General features: G+C 42.8%; 1 protein-coding gene across 7 annotated transcripts in view; it reads right to left on the reverse strand.

The window, feature by feature from the left end:
• The window catches only part of LOC117504540 (collagen alpha-1(XXV) chain), a 245,334-nt gene that overhangs the window by 37,333 nt on the left and 191,505 nt on the right, over positions 1–16,496 (reverse strand). For all 7 annotated transcript variants that reach the window (XM_034163992.1, XM_034163990.1, XM_034163987.1 and 4 more), the window contains exons 15-16: positions 2,030–2,062; positions 1,887–1,922 (exon numbers count right to left, since the gene is read on the reverse strand). In XM_034163992.1, coding sequence (XP_034019883.1) covers positions 1,887–1,922; positions 2,030–2,062 — 69 coding nt within the window. The remainder of the gene's footprint in view (positions 1–1,886; positions 1,923–2,029; positions 2,063–16,496) is intronic.

Here is a 16,496-nt window from a genome sequence, read left to right on the forward strand (position 1 = left end):
TCTCCAAACACCAAGGCTGGTTCCAAAACATCCAACGCATGCAAGTTTGACAAACGTACAGTCATTTGATTTGAAAATCCAGAGGTCAAGTCCCTTGTGAGGCCTCTGGGAGACTTTCAAAACAACGTTTCTGACCGGATAATTTAACGCTCTTCAAGTCCGTTGTATTTATGGCATATGAAAAAAAATGATTAGGACTGCACAAGAACAGACTACCGTAATGGTACTCAGGGGATCAGAAAGACGGCAGTAAATTTCCATTGTGGCTAATGGAAGCATTGTTAAACTAATAAGAGCCTTTCTTGTGGACTACTACTTCTCTGGCATGCCACTAATGCCGTCCAATGGCAATATTTAATGGGGGATCATCAACTTGATTTTGTGAAAACAGTTATGATGAGGAATACATTTTTTTAAGCATATGAGCTGAAGCAAAATGGCTGTAAAATGGCAGATAATATTATGTGGTCAAATAAAAGTGCTTTTTTGTTTTGCAGCACAGCATAACAAGACTAATACACTCACATCTTTGTGGAGAAAGTTTCTCCAAAACAGAGAAAATAGTGTAAAGTTAATGGGGTGCAGCGCTGGGGATTAAAAACACAATAGGAAAGCAGCAGGCTGTATAAGTGACAACTAATAGCATTTTTTTTTTCTTGGAGGAAAAATAATTTGTTTTATGACAATTATTTTCCTCAAGGCAAGTACACCAATAAAGACTTGTTTTCCGAGGTTTATGATATTAATTATAAAAAATAGTTTGAGTGGCAGGTGAAAGTACATTTGCATTAAAAACTGACAATGCAGGTCTCAGCAGAGGTGAACAAACTCATCCAAAAGAGGTGCTGGTGTAATACCGGGAAGCTTACTGTGGCTCAAAACATGCTCGGAGCCAACGTAAATGTAAAATGAGTAGGAGCACTGTGGAGCACGAAAAAGCTCAAGTGTCAGGTTTGTGCTCGGCCAACCTCCCGTAGACGATAGACCTCAATCCACCTTCACATGCGAGACTGGAATGTTTTTGCTCAAATCTAATTGTGAAGAACACATTTGAACGTCACCTTTTACTGAACATAAACCAAACCTGTTCATGTTCAGCAGCAGTGAAACACTAAAAACACCACTGACAATCAAGACAATCTGGCGCAGCTACAATATCAAACTCAAAAATTTAAGAGTACTAACTGAAATGTGCTTCAAAAAGCACTTGAGTACTCACACGCTTGTGTAAATTTGCAATTTTACAAATTATTGACTGTTTTTGATGGAGTCAACAAAGCTTTGCTAGTTTGTGTTAAAAACACAAAACAGACTCAAATTTTTTTAAACAATACTGCATACAACAAATACTGCGTAGAAAATGCAGATGTAAGGTGCTTGCCCAATCAAATAAATATCACATTTAACATGGACTAATGCACCAGAAATGCTTACAAGGTAATATATTACAATGAGGTTACATTAATAAATGCAATTATTTATTAAAAGGTGTTCATGTTAAAAAAAAAGAAGGTATGACATACAATTTTTTAATAATTTCAAAGATACTGAAGCTTGCGGTATTAATAAACAGTTAACTCTTAATTGTTAGCTAATGCTTATCACTGCATTAACTAATGTTTGTTAATGTACTCTTATTATAAAGTACTGTCTTTTCAATTAGATAAAATCTAATACTTCCAGAAATGTAAAACATTACAATTTTTTTAAGTAATGCCATTTTTAAGTGATTGTAAGCATCACACTTTTGAAATTATTGCAACTGACATTTCTTTAGTTGACTACAAACAACTATATCTACTCATGTAAATGACTGGAAACTGAAATCTCAAATCTGCTACACCTGTGATGGATTATCTATGGCATAACCAGACAGCCATTGTTACCTTTTGTCCACTTCGTCCAGGCTCTCCAGGCTCACCCTAAAACAACAACAACAAAAAAGTGTTCTATTAAACCACTTCTTTTAAAAGAAAAAAAAAAAAAAAAGTTAACAAAAGACAAAAAAAAAAATGAGCCAACTTCTCACCTTGATGCCTGCTGCAGAGGAGCCCGCATCTCCCTAAAAGAAAAGAACAAGAAGTTCAATTCTGGATGAAATTCAAAGCAGTGGGCAGTTGAAGAAATTAAAAATGCAGAGGTGCAGGTATGACTGTTTTTCTGCAGTCAACATGTGAATGCAGCATAACTATTTGGGATGTGGCCATTCGTTAGCATCAACCGCCAACATCATCATTAATCAAGGATAGCGTGGCAGCATATGCTTCCACTAAATGCTAACGCATGACCGCTCATGCTAATGCTAACCACGGTTAGATTTTTCTTTACCACGGCCCATCAGTAACTAAATGTGCCAAATCAACACAATGTAAATTGTGTGACGCTTCCCATCTGGGAATCTAAGAAATCCCTATAAACCTCCTCCTCTTTAAGGATTAATGCAGAACAACAATGAAACGACTGTTGCAATGTTGCAACAAAACTGGGAGACTATAAAATGAGAACACAAATACAAACTGCAGGATAACCACGAAGGTAATACATTAAACGTCTCAGTACGATATCACAGCAAACACGTCTTTAGGTAGAATACTTGACAAGAAGGACATCAGACTAGTTTGACAACATTTTTTTTTCCCCCAGAAAAAAAACCACCCAGACGTCCAGAACACAAGGCTTTCCTATAAACTCTATCACTACTGCAGTGTACAGTAAAAACAGACATAAAACAAGGGGCCAATAAGCATAATTATGGGCGGTTGGTGGGAAAAGGGAGTGGGGAGAAGGAGACTGAGTCTCAGCTCTGGTGTGGACTCTGCGGTTACGCCTCGCGCTCAGAAGTAGCTGAAGGAATGCCTCTCGCCCTCACCGCTTTATGGGAGTCATTACGATGCATAGCACACAAGGCATGTTTAATTGCTGCATTTTTCTGCAGACAATAAACTGCTTTGCTGTTTACAGTGGGACTTTGCTGCACAATGAAAGGTGCCTCCGACCCGATCCTATTGCTCCAGTTCCTATATCCACATTTTCACAAGTTTTGCTAAACTTTTTATAAGTTCTGTTGAGATCTGACAGCTCTGGACATTTAGCAAGTTGTTTTTGTGACTTTGGCTGTGATTATTACATCGTACATGAACGTACAGATGCTTTTGGTTAAATATTTCGATGGCAACTTGCGGTTGACATGAGAAACTGGAAAACCACTGTGGCTGGACGCTCGATTATCAAGCCACCACACATTCATTGTTTCTAGACCAGAAAAGGCATGTTTATAGCCTTAATTAGGTGTCAGGATTAACTGAAAAAGTAAGAAACACTGTAAAGCTACATAAAAAAAATTCTGCTCAATTTTAACAACTGTCAAAATGAAACTACTTTTCTGATGGCATAATAAAACGTGGAAATGTGAATGCTGAAGACCTGAACAGTGCAATGTGGGTAATGCTAACACTGGCAGGTAATGCGACTTTGATTCTAGAGCTGAACTCGTGAATTTTTTATAAGCAGATGTTTGTCGTTTGAATTTTTGCCAGTGAATACTGGCGTTCATCAGGGATGTGTTCTTGCTCATACAATATTCAGTGCTTACATGGACTGGGTGTTGAGTAGGATTGTAGAAACAAAGTGGATTCGGTTGTGTTTGTTGGTTTATTGACCTCAACTTTGCAGATGATACTGGGATCTTTGTGAAATCACCCTGATTGCACTACTTGAGAAGCTAAATGAGGAATTGAGGAGTCTCAGTTGAAGTCTCTTGGATCCTGGCACCTCCTGTTTTACCATATGGTAGTGAGACTTGGATGCTAACCAGTATCCTAAGGCAACAACTAGAGGTCTTTGGTATCTTTGGCGGATTCTTGGGTATTGCTGGATTTTGGATTTGAACGCTACCCAGTAACCTAAGGCAATGGCAAGATGTCTTTGGTATCTTCGGCGGATTCTTTGTCAAATGGAGGGTTACGTATGGAGACTCAGATGAGGAGTGTCACTTGCATTGTGAGTGAGCATTTGCTTCAGCATTTTGGCCATGTGGCACATTTTTCCTGGTACCCTCAGTGTTTAGCGCCCCAATGACTGGAGATGGCCCAGGACACGACCATGTTCCACCTTTTTGGGGCAGGTACAGTAGATCATTACTTTCAAGAGGTGGAGATGGACTGGTTGTCTACCTGGGTTAGTTGCCATCTAGTACCCAGTGCCATTCAGCATATGTGCCCACACTGAGCTGTGAAAAATACTAGTTTTAGATGGACAACACTAAAAAAAAACACTATCAGACATAAAGTACCTCTTGAATGGCTTTTGACGAAGTTACCCACAACTGTGAAAATAGTTTGTTTTACCTCTACACTTTAATTATTGAAAAAAATTGCATTAAACCTGATTAGAATTCATGTCTAGTTACACCTGAATAAATATTGCACAATCCCTGTGGGTTAATTACTCAAAAAATAAAACTTTCATCACGACGAGTGCAGTCATTTTTTTTAATGGAAGTCACCATTTGTCTTCATTGAGGATTTTATTGGTAATTATCATCTTGGCCTTTGGTCTTGCAAACACTACAGACGCAACCAAAAAAAAAAAAAAAAAACCCCACAATGGCATGTCCATTTTCATTCCAATAGACCACATAATCAAAAGCCGTGAATTTCAGAGAATGTTTCACCACCAATTAACACTTCACTTCAAGCCTGCTAAATGGATGAACACCAGTGAGTGGGTTTTTTTTTTTTTTTTTTGGCTGTGACAAATCAAATGTAGTGTGAAAGAACTGAGCTTTCATGAGTTTAATCGACTCCAAATGAGATGGAAAAAGTGGTGGAGTTGGGAGGTGAGCTGAGGTGTGGCACAGAGTGCTGAAATGTCCCAACTGGTCCAATTACCACAGTCGGGCTCCAGCCTGTGATTTAACCACAGAGCACAACTCCACTTTATTATGAGCGCCCAGAACTGTCGCCGCTTTTGTTATATACCCCATATTGGCAGTTGAAGAGACTACCAGGCATTCTTGGTAAAACGGGACATTTTCCGCGTGCTTTCTGACGAGATCGGGCCGAGGTGGTGAATAAATGGGCACAAAGACGCAAAGGCAGAGTTGTGACAAACCATTAAAGCCAACAAAAATGTGAATTTCATCACATTACCAACCATTAGTACACAGGTTCTGCCAACACAGCGCACGAGTGCTTGGACCGAGTCTTTAGATCCCGCCTCTGTGACCAAGCCCTCATCAGGTGACCTCTTCAACAAGCTTACACACTTTGGTTTGTTTGTTTGTTTGTTTTAAACCCTGTCATGGCTTTTCCTTCTCAGAAGGTTGACTTTTTCAATGAGACTAGTCAGAGTTAATTCCACACCTTGTTAAATACCAAAAATAAGTGCTTTAGCAATAAAGCCTTTAAATGCGGGAATGAGTCGATGTTCTCTTGCCAACCTTGAAAGGTAAATGACTCAGATCTGTGTGTGGGCGTCAAATTGCTCAAACTAAACTATGTTGAGATCACTTCAAGTATCGTTTCATCAAACTCAGCTCTCCGAAGTAAGATCATTTCATATGAGAGAGAACATCTTTTTTCTTTTAAAGATACAAAAGTCTGTTTCTACAGTAGTGAGACGCAGAATTCTATGGAGACGTGTTATTTTAATGAAACAATCTCCACTATATAACCTGATCTTAAAGTGGCTGTTTCAGAATGTTAAGATCATAAAAAAAGGTAAAAATTCACTTTTGCAAATGTAGCCTGAGCTTGCGAGCCAGATTTCCACTTTTTGGGGTGACTCATTTATCCCCAACACTCTTACATCGACAAGGCTTCTGACCATTGATGGGCAGTCAGAAAGAAAATGCTAACCACAGAGAACATATGTAGTTATGGTCGAGTTGAAAAGGGCCGTGGCCCAAAAGGATGCCAACAACCCCAAAGCAGGAAGATGCCAACAACTCCAAAGCATTTGCCAAACTCAAGGTTTTCTTCTGTGGGCTGATGGATTACATTGAGGTGGATCACCTGACTGCTTACTTTGGCCAGTCTGGCATGGATGAAAAGGTGAAGATCATTGCCAGACAAGCATTACAACAAGAAGAAAATCTTTGGCTTTGTCTATTTTGAGGATACACACTCTACCATCAAGTTAGTTCTAGTTTTGATGGTTTCTGTACAGAATCTGCTTGACATTGTGATAGGTACAAAATGTATTACTTGTTTCCTTGATCTGTTGCCAATCAGGTTCCTTAAAGATCTATGGTTAATCATGATTTAACCACATTCTAGTTAGTCTGTTTGCAGTCTGTGGCCTCCCATGTAGTTAATGGTTGTGTTTCAGCAGTAATCCAATCTACCACATTAGAGTTATTCATATCAAAGTGGTGGGGATAAACTTGATACCTCCACAGGCTCGGGACAGCTGTTGTGTATTGATTGATTATGCTCCCTTGAGAGGCCTTGACCCAGACCGTAACAGGCTAATAGGTGTCAGGATAAGCATTGTACGTACTTGTAGCTATCGCGTGTCCCTATAATTACCACATCGTAGCTGGATTACAGCCTGTCAAGGACTTTGGTACGACTAACTACAATGTGGCTCAAGGATCTTGTCACCAGGTAGGATTTTAAGGTTAACATTCAGGTCGTCTAGTCTGAATACTGCAAACTTCACGCTCACCAATGGAGGTGTTACTGCTGGCTTTAAAAATGGTGCGAGTAAACCTCTTCTTTTGTATTAGGTCTCTTCAGCGCATGGCGCTTGCAAATTAGATCATATGTCCAATTTTTCATATTTTTGTTCCTTGGAAGCACTGGGGGAAAGTGGTTGCGGAGTCACTTTGATCTTTCTGAGCCTTTGCAGTCAGCGTTTTGGGCAAATCACTCCACAGACGTTGCACTCACTCAAGTGGTGAAAGGTTTGTTGCTCGCTATGGATGCAGATTCTAAAGTGGTGGTGGCGCGACGGGGCGCATTTGACGAATGAAAACTGTTTTTGTGAAAATGCATTTGCAGTCACGTTAACGGCAAAGGACACCAACTGGAGATTAAGCTAGCATGAGCATAAATAACAGCATATGTTGTCATGCTAATTATGGTTCATGACACCATGTGCACATAATGATAGGGCCACTGCAAACCTGGAAATCCAGTCATTTCCAGAAAACCCTCCATACTTTAGCTTAGCTTGAACAATTTAGCTGATTACAAGTGCCTTCACCTGAGCACAATAGCTGCACTTCATCACGACTTCATGTTTAACTTGTGATTTTGTCTCCTTTACATTCCACAGATCCCCTGCTGTCCAAACAACCTCCCATGGTATCGCTGTCCGTCTGTCTCCTTGTCCATCCCCAAGGTCTCTCTGCTTACCATACTGAAGCTTTCATGGCCTCACCTCTCACCCCGTGTTACCACATTTTCCCTACAGTGTGTGCTGTGTACTGTTAACTTTGGCATCTTCAGCCTGGAAGATGCCCTCCCCTCAGCTGCCCCTCTAGTCTCCATATTCCACTTTCACGAGTGAAGCAATAATAAGAGGGATGAATAATAGAATCGTTCAGACACAAAACTCTGTTGGCCACATGATGACATGAGTGTCAGTCTGCAGTAATATACAGTCCAGGCTGTCAGTTTTAATTTCATTCAAATCTGGTGAATGGTGGAGGTATTGAAGCACTTTTAACTGGGTCATTTTAAGGAAAATGAGGTTTTAATTGTACCTTTTATATTATAGCTTTTGTGGCTGGGATGTCATGCTAATGCTCCCCAAAGTCAGAATTTTGTTGCTGTGAATACAGAAATTCTGTTGCAACGCTCAAATTTAGTCAGAACTGTATGGTGGAGACTTCTGTGATGTATGTTACAGATGTCAACATCAGAGCTCCTGTTTTCTATGCGAAATGCACCCACAGCCAGTCTATGCTCTTCAAACACACCCATCAGCTCTTCCAAGGAAAACTGTTTCAAGTCCTATATCGGCCATGAGGCCCATCGGATTCCATCGTGTGAAGCAGATGAGAGCCCACGACTCCCCCCGGATGGGACAGCAGTCTAAAGTGGGTTACTTTCTCAGCCAAGGCTCGTACCCATTTACAGCTGAGTGGATAGAGACAATGCAAATGAAGCATCTTGTCCAGTGACATAGACAAGTAGTGTGACCTGGAATTGAACCCTGGTCTACATATTGATAGCCCAACTCCTTATCCTTGGGAGACACACACATAAAGGATGTAGGACATTTAAAGGAACAAGTAATCTTATGCAAACCCAACACTGACTGCCATATATCAGCCGAACAAGGCCAACCCAAGTAAATCAGCTGTAACAACTCAGTCTATGTGCTTAAGCCAGACTTCGTTTTGGTGCCTACTTATTTACAAGATAAGTATCCCGTAGGCTCTCATAGAACACAGTCAGAAACTGAAACACTATCATGGTCATGGTGGAAAAAAACAAACAGACAAACAAACAAACAAAAAAAAAAAAACCAAAATGCACCCACTACTGAGAACACAGTAATCAGAGAGGTCAGACTGTAAAATGAAATTACTCAGACACCCCAAGTTTTGAAACGATCCAGGCAAATATTTTTCAAAAATACAACCAAAACCCTTTATTTCATTCTTTAATAAGTTGAGACAATCAGCAAAATTCTGTAATGGGATACAATGCAAAGAATCTCAGCTGAGTAACCATCTTCAATAATTACGTTTTCAGAGAATTACAGAGTGTGTCCTACCATTTTTACTTTTTACAATTTTTGGTCATGTCATGCTCAATTATTGACTGGCTGTATTAAAGAAAACAGTACATGCTGGAATATTCCATCACAAGTAAGCGATTAATGTTAGTTAGCAAATAGTAAAGTGATTTCTGCAACAGTAACGCTAAGTGTGAATAATGCTAACCATCAAGACCAGTGTCAAGCACTTTTAGGGTCCGTCAATGACAAATCAACTAAGGCCTCCCAAACCGTTTCGAATGTGATGCAAACTTTCAGGGGATTACAGCTTTCTGCCCAGTAACACAAATACCATCTCTCAGTTCTGTATGAGAAAATGTTGGTCACCAAAATGCATGTAATATGAAAGAACGACACATTCTAATTTTGACACCAATATGGCGCAGTTCAAGGGAGTGCATGGGATGGGATTTAAGATTACCTGGTTTCACGTATTTTGTTTTCAATGATAGCCTTCTCGATGCCACTCTACCTTGAAACTTCAAAAACATTGACATATAGGACTTACTTGTCATCCCAAGAACCTACAGTTTTGAGACTGTGCCGGGGGGGGGGGGATTTTAGTTTTTCCTGCTCCCTCTGACTGGAATGCCTTCCAATCTGAGTTGAAACTGTCCGGGTTGACTTCTTTGAATGCCTTCTGCACTATTTTAAGAGATCGCGAATGGAATTCTTTTGCACAATGTCTGTGTTTCTAAATACTAATTAGTTTTATCCTATACATCGTTGCAATTTATATGACCAAGATGATTGTATTGTATTTGTTATCAACTGTTGTGAAAGTGTAGTGACACGGACCCACAACAGGGGGCACAAATGAACGGTCAATAGATGAGCCAAAAAGTAACAATTTAATGTTGTGAAGGTGCACAACGAATATACAGACAATCTCAGAATATGATTACAGTCAATCCACAAAGGTGACGTGTGGGCAGGCTCGAGGATAGAAGACGTCTGTCCTGAGAAGAGCCGGAACCACACGATTTCCGCCGCCACCGAACCTGGTGAATACTGGAGCCGCCAAGTCCCGAATTCCCAGGTGATCACCGTCCCCGACTGTCGGATCTGGTACTGCTGGCGAAGAACAAAGACAGTCAAGTGTGGGTGTGTGTACACCCAGTAACAACAACGGTGGGAATGCCACCTCCACCTCTAACACAATATTCTGCAGAGTACCGCAGTGATTCCTCAGGGGAAAAGAGTGCCGTCCAGCACTCACTCAGCTTCCACAGACAGAGGGACCGGTACTCCTGCAAACACTCACAATATACAGATTATATTGTAAAACACAAACGGCTGAGTCTATTACCTCCAAAGAAGTACGATATCTCGGCGATGAGGTGGAGATGACGTCTGGGTTTTATGGAGTGCGATGATGAAGAATGAGTGACAGCTGTCAGGAATTAATGAGTGACAGCTGTCACTCCCGGCTGTGTCCGTGGCGGCAGCGCCCTCTCGTGCCTGAAGCCCGCACTTCAGGCAGGGTGCCCTCTAGTGGTGGGCCAGCAGTACCTCCTCTTCTGGCAGCCCACACAACAGGCCCCCCCCCTCAACGGGCGCCTCCTGGCGCCCGACCAGGCTTGTCCGGGTGTCGATGGTAGAAATCGGCCAGGAGGGCCGGATCCAGGATGAAGCTCCTCTTCACCCAGGAGCGTTCTTCGGGTCCATACCCCTCCGAGTCCACCAAATACTGGAACCCCCGGCCCATTCGACGGACGTCCAGGAGCCGGCGCACTGTCCAAGCCGGCTCCCCGGCAATGATCCGGGCAGGAGGCGGCGCCGGACCGGGAGCACAGAGGGGTGAGGTGTGGTGAGGCTTGATTCTGGACACATGAAAGACCGGGTGGATCCGCAGTGAAGCCGGGAGACGGAGCTTCACTGCGGCAGGACTGAGGATTTTGAGGATCTTAAATGGTCCAATGTATCGGTCCTTCAACTTAGGGGAGTCCACTTGGAGGGGGATGTCCTTTGTGGACAGCCACACCTCCTGCCCGGGCTGGTAAGCAGGGGCCGGGGATCGCCGGCGGTCCGCATGGGTCTTCGCCCTCTTCCGGGCCTTCAAGAAGGCAGAACGGGCGGAGCGCCACACCCGACGGCACTTCCGCAGGTGGGCCTGGACCGAGGGCACACCAACCTCTCCCTCCACCACGGGAAATAATGGGGGCTGATACCCCAAACACACCTCAAACGGGGAGAGGCCGGTGGCAGAGGACACCTGGCTGTTATGCGCATACTCGATCCAGGCCAGATGTTTACTCCAGGCCGTCGGGTGTGCGGACGTTACACAATGCAGGGCTTGCTCCAATTCCTGATTGGCCCGTTCTGCCTGTCCATTGGTCTGCGGGTGATACCCGGACGAGAGGCTCACAGTGGCCCCCAGTTCCCGGCAGAAGCTCCTCCAGACATGTGAGGAGAACTGGGGACCACGATCAGAGACGATGTCGATGGGTATCCCATGCAGACGGACGACGTGGTGGACCAGGAGGTCTGCTGTCTCCTGGGCTGTTGGGAGCTTCGGGAGGGCCACGAAGTGGGCCGCCTTGGAGAATCGGTCCACTATCGTGAAGATGGTGGTGTTGCCCTGGGACGGCGGGAGGCCTGTGACGAAATCCAGGCTGATGTGGGACCAGGGGTGATGAGGCACAGGTAGCGGCTGGAGAAGTCCTTGGGACCTTTTATGGTCTGCCTTGCCCCTGGCACAGGTGGTGCAGGCCTGGATGTACTCCCGGACGTCGGCCTCCATAGACGCCCACCAGAAGCGCTGCCGGACAACTGCCACGGTCCTTCGCACCCCTGGATGACAGGAGAGCTTGGAACCGTGACAGAAGTCCAAGACTGCAGCTCTGGCCTCTGGTGGGACGTACAAACGGTTCTTCGGACCTGTTCCTGGGTCCGGGCTCCGTGCCAGGGCCTCCCGGACGATCTTCTCCACGTCCCAGGTGAGGGTGGCCACGATAGTGGACTCAGGCAGGATGGGCTCCGGTGGATCCGACAGTGCAGTTTTGACCTCCTCTTCGTGTACCCGGGACAAGGCATCCGACCTCTGGTTCTTGGTCCCGGGGCGATAGGTGATCCGGAAGTCAAAACGCCCGAAGAACAGTGACCAGCGGGCTTGCCTGGGGTTCAGCCGCTTGGCAGTCCTGATATACTCCAGGTTCCGATGGTCAGTGAAAACCGTGAACGGCACAGACGCTCCCTCCAACAGGTGTCTCCACTCCTCAAGAGCCTCTTTCACCGCAAGGAGTTCTCGATTGCCGACGTCATAGTTCCGTTCAGCCGGGGTCAACCTGCGTGAAAAGTAGGCACACGGGTGAAGAACCTTATCAGTCTCTCCGCTCTGGGATAGCACGGCTCCTATCCCTGAGTCAGAGGCGTCCACTTCAACCACGAACTGGCGGCTAGGGTCGGGCTGCACCAAAACTGGCGCAGTAGAGAACCGTCGTTTCAACTCCTTGAACGCGGCTTCGCAGCCTTGTCCAGAACCTTTTGTCTATTTTTCTTAAAACCAGCAAATACTGAAGAATGGCGAGCAGGTGTGGTGCAACAGAATTCTAAATCCCTATGGTGTACAATTCTAGTTTTTTTCCATTGTACTCCCGCAGTGAAAATCCATCATATTTGTGCTTTTACAGCTCTCAGGTACAGAGCGGATCAAAGCAGTTCTCGGGCTGCAAACTTTTATCACCTTCAACTTTCTTTTTGTTCGTTCAACCTCCACAGCTGAGATCCTGCGTCTGTTTCCTTCCAAAGGTGTCTTTCTTGGCACCCGTGGTCAGCGGTCTTTTCAAAGCCGCAACACACATAACGTGAGAAGTTACCAAAATTGTTCTGCACTGAATGGCAATAAATTGGCACTGACATTTTAAGTGCACTCTTGCTCTACTGCTATCTGTAATATTTTCTGCCTGACTCTGTATTTCGGGGGGGATTCTCCAGCATATAAAAACTTCACATTGTAATGGTTTTCTGTCCGTTGTCAGCTACCGTGGTACCATCTTTTGGCAACTTATTTTCCCCCTTAAATCATCCATCTTTTCCTTCATAAAACTGACATTCTTCTCCCCACAAAATGTTTGCAGTTTCCATTCATATTTTGGAAAAATATTCATGCATTTTAATAACAGTTTTCTTTAAAACACATTTCAGTGGTGAAAACATCCAAATTAGCCATATGGCTTCATCCAAAGAGGCATGTGACATCTTCATTTCCAAACACATTTTTATTAATGCTGTTTTAACCTACTAATAACAGTGGATACAACAACTGGACGTGTACAGTTAAAGTTACTGCGCTGTTAAGCAAATTTTGGGTTATACAAACCCACAGTCATTGGTTTCCAAAATCAATTGGGGTGTTGGAGTCATGCAAACTAATTTGGGCAACAATCACATTCATTTTTCACTCAACTCCAGACCAAACCTTCAAAACAATCAGTTAGAGCAATTTCAATATGGTTTTCACCCCAAATACAACACTGAAATAGTCCAGGTTTCGACGACCAGTGACATCCTCTGTGCAGCTTATTCCAGTATACTGTCCGTCTTAATCATCCATGACCTTAGTGCCACGTTTGATTCAATATTGCATCAACTACTCAAGGAGTGTCTAGCAAGCACAGGAGTCTGTGGCACTGTTAATTAGTGGTTTGCTCACAATCCACAAACTGGATAATGTTTTTTTTTTTTTTTTAAATCAGATACAGATCTACTGTTCAGAATTCTTCCCCCCGATTTCATCATGGAGTTTCACAGGGCTCAGCATCGAGACCACTACTTTTCATAACACATACCTTCTCTCCTCTTGGCAATGTCTTCTGGCACTAAAGTACGCATTTTCATTTTAATGCTGATGGAACACTGCTATATGTGTTCACGAAGCCCTCACTGCTTGTTCCTAATAAAGTACAGATAAGGATGATAACTACCTAAAATTCAAGCTAATATACTTGTTTCCAAGCAGGTTAAGAATCTTGGCTTGTCTTCCAAATTGTCTTTTAATCTTAGAAACATCTCCAGACTGCACGTTTCACAAGCATCTGCTGAAGTGCCAGTCAAGGCTCCAGTTTCATTATGCATTAATGACGCCAATGCAATCCTTGCCCAAGGGCCCTTTGTGATTTTCCAGTTTGCCAGGGATTTGAACAGATGACCCTCTAGTCTTAACCATGGGGCCATCACCTCCAGAATTCTAAATACCTACTTTTTTCACTATACTCCAAATCCATCATCAGTGGATGGGTGGAAGTGGGCTTGGATCATGGATTATCACATGCTCCAAGCCACCTACCTACCACCTCATGCCCTTGTTGATCCAAAAGCATTGTCTTTAAAACCCAGTAAATCGTGTTTAAAAGTCCACAAACCTTCACCTGCCTACATCTCATACCTCCTCCAGACATACATATTCTTCCATTGCATCAAGTTCATTGGCTCTTTCCAACATCAAACTCAACACCCTGCAGTGTAGGGGCCTTCTTCTATGCTGCATCCAAAGTATGAATCACACTTTGCCCTCACATTCACACTCTGGACTCCATCACATTATTAAAAACTGCTCTCAAAACCCACCTTATTAAACAAGCACACACATGCTACCTGCATTCTAGCTCACATGCTCATTATGTTTTATTGATGTCTATTTTATGTTTTTATTGATTGGATGTGATGTATAGAAACCTTGAGTTCTTTGAAAGACGCCATTAAATAAAATGGTGCAACAGCAGTTGTGGCACCAACAAACAATTCTTCTGTTTCATGGTCACCTTTAACCCCAATAACAACAGGGTTCAACGCCAAGTGAGCTCACACTGCCTTAAAATTTCAGCATTTTCAGGATTATAGAAAGAAACTTGTGTGCATGTACAATAGTGTTCAGAATAATAGTTGTGCTATGTGACTAAAAAGATTAATCCAGGTTTTGAGTATATTTCTTATTGTTACATGGGAAACAAGGTACCAGTAGATTCAGTCGATTCTCACAAATCCAACAAGACCAAGCATTCATGATATGCACACTCTTAAGGCTATGAAATTGAGCTATTAGTAAAAAAAACAAAACAAAAAAAAAAGTAGAAAAGGGGGTGTTCACAATAATAGTAGTGTGGCATTCAGTCAGTGAGTTCGGCAATTTTGTGGAACAAACAGGTGTGAATCAGGTGTCCCCTATTTAAAGATGAAACCAGCACCTGTTGAACATGCTTTTCTCTTTGAAAGCCTGAGGAAAATGGGACGTTCAAGACATTGTTCAGAAGAACAGTGTAGTGTGATTAAAAAGTTGACTGGTGATGGGAAAACTTATACACAGGTGCAAAAAATTATAGGCTGTTCATCTACAATGATCTCCAATGCTTTAAAATGGAAAACAACAAAAAAAAAAAACAGACGTGTGGAAGAAAATGGAAAACAACCATCAAAATGGATAGAAGAATAACCAGAATGGCAAAGGCTCACCCATTGATCAGCTCCAGGATGATCAAAGACAGTCTGGAGTTACCTGTAAGTGCTGTGACAGTTAGAAGACACCTGTGTGAAGCTAATTTATTTGCAAGAATCCCCCGCAAAGTCCCTCTGTTAAATAAAAAATGTGCAGAAGCAGTTACAATTTGCAAAAGAACACATCAACTGGCCTAAAGAGAAATGGAGGAATATTTTGTGGACTGATGTGAGTAAAATTGTTCTTTTTGGGTCCAAGGGCCGCAGACAGTTTGTGAGACGACCCCCAAACTCTGAATTCAAGCCACAGTTCACAGTGAAGACAGTGAAGTATGGTGGTGCAAGCATCATGATATGGGCATGTTTCTCCTACTATGGTGTTGGACCTATATATCGCATACCAGGTATCATGGATCAGTTTGGATATGTCAAAATACTTGAAGAGGTCATGTTGCCTTATGCTGAAGAGGACATGCCCTTGAAATAGGTGTTTCAACAAGACAATGACCCCAAGCACACGAGTAAACGAACAAAATCTTGGTTTCAAACCAACAACATTAATGCCTCGCAGTTGTGAAGAAAAAATGAAAAACTGTGGTTATACAACTAAATACTAGTTTAGCGATTCACAGGATTGCTAAGAAAGCAGTTTGAACATAATAGTTTTGAGTTTGTAGCGTCAACAGCAGATGCTACTATTATTGTGAACACCCCCTTTTCTACTTTTTTTTTTTTTTTTTTACTAATAGCCCAATTTCATAGCCTTAAGAGTGTGCATATCATGAATGCTTGGTCTTGTTGGATTTGTGAGAATCTACTGAATCTACTGGTACCTTGTTTCCCATGTAACAATAAGAAATATACTCAAAACCTGGATTAATCTTTTTAGTCACATAGCACTACTATTATTCTGAACACTACTGTAGCTTTAAACAGAAACATCCAAATTTAAAGCCTTTTTGGATCGAAATGTATTGCAGAGTCATTTCAGTAAGAGAATTGTGAGACTTTGTGGAGTTTTAAACATGAAACCCAACCATATTTAACTCTAAAAGCCAGATAAAAATGATTTTGCACAACATAACCCCCTCGATTGAGAAATGACATCAAGGTATTCCCTGAGCAGTCGGCCAATAAAGAGTCAGAACAGCCATAAAGTCGACATTAAGCACCAAGTTGTGCCGTTGTGCTGCTTTGACTGCAGCTGCTGGTCCTTCACTTTAACTACCGCTGCTGTGCACAGATCTCATTTCAGACAGCAAACACTGACTTTTTATGTTTTCTGGCCAAAGCAGCCACCTCTCAGTGGCTCTTCTGCACAGGATGGAAGA

Source organism: Thalassophryne amazonica, chromosome 23 (genome assembly GCF_902500255.1).
Source record: "Thalassophryne amazonica chromosome 23, fThaAma1.1, whole genome shotgun sequence".
NCBI lineage: Eukaryota > Metazoa > Chordata > Actinopteri > Batrachoidiformes > Batrachoididae > Thalassophryne > Thalassophryne amazonica.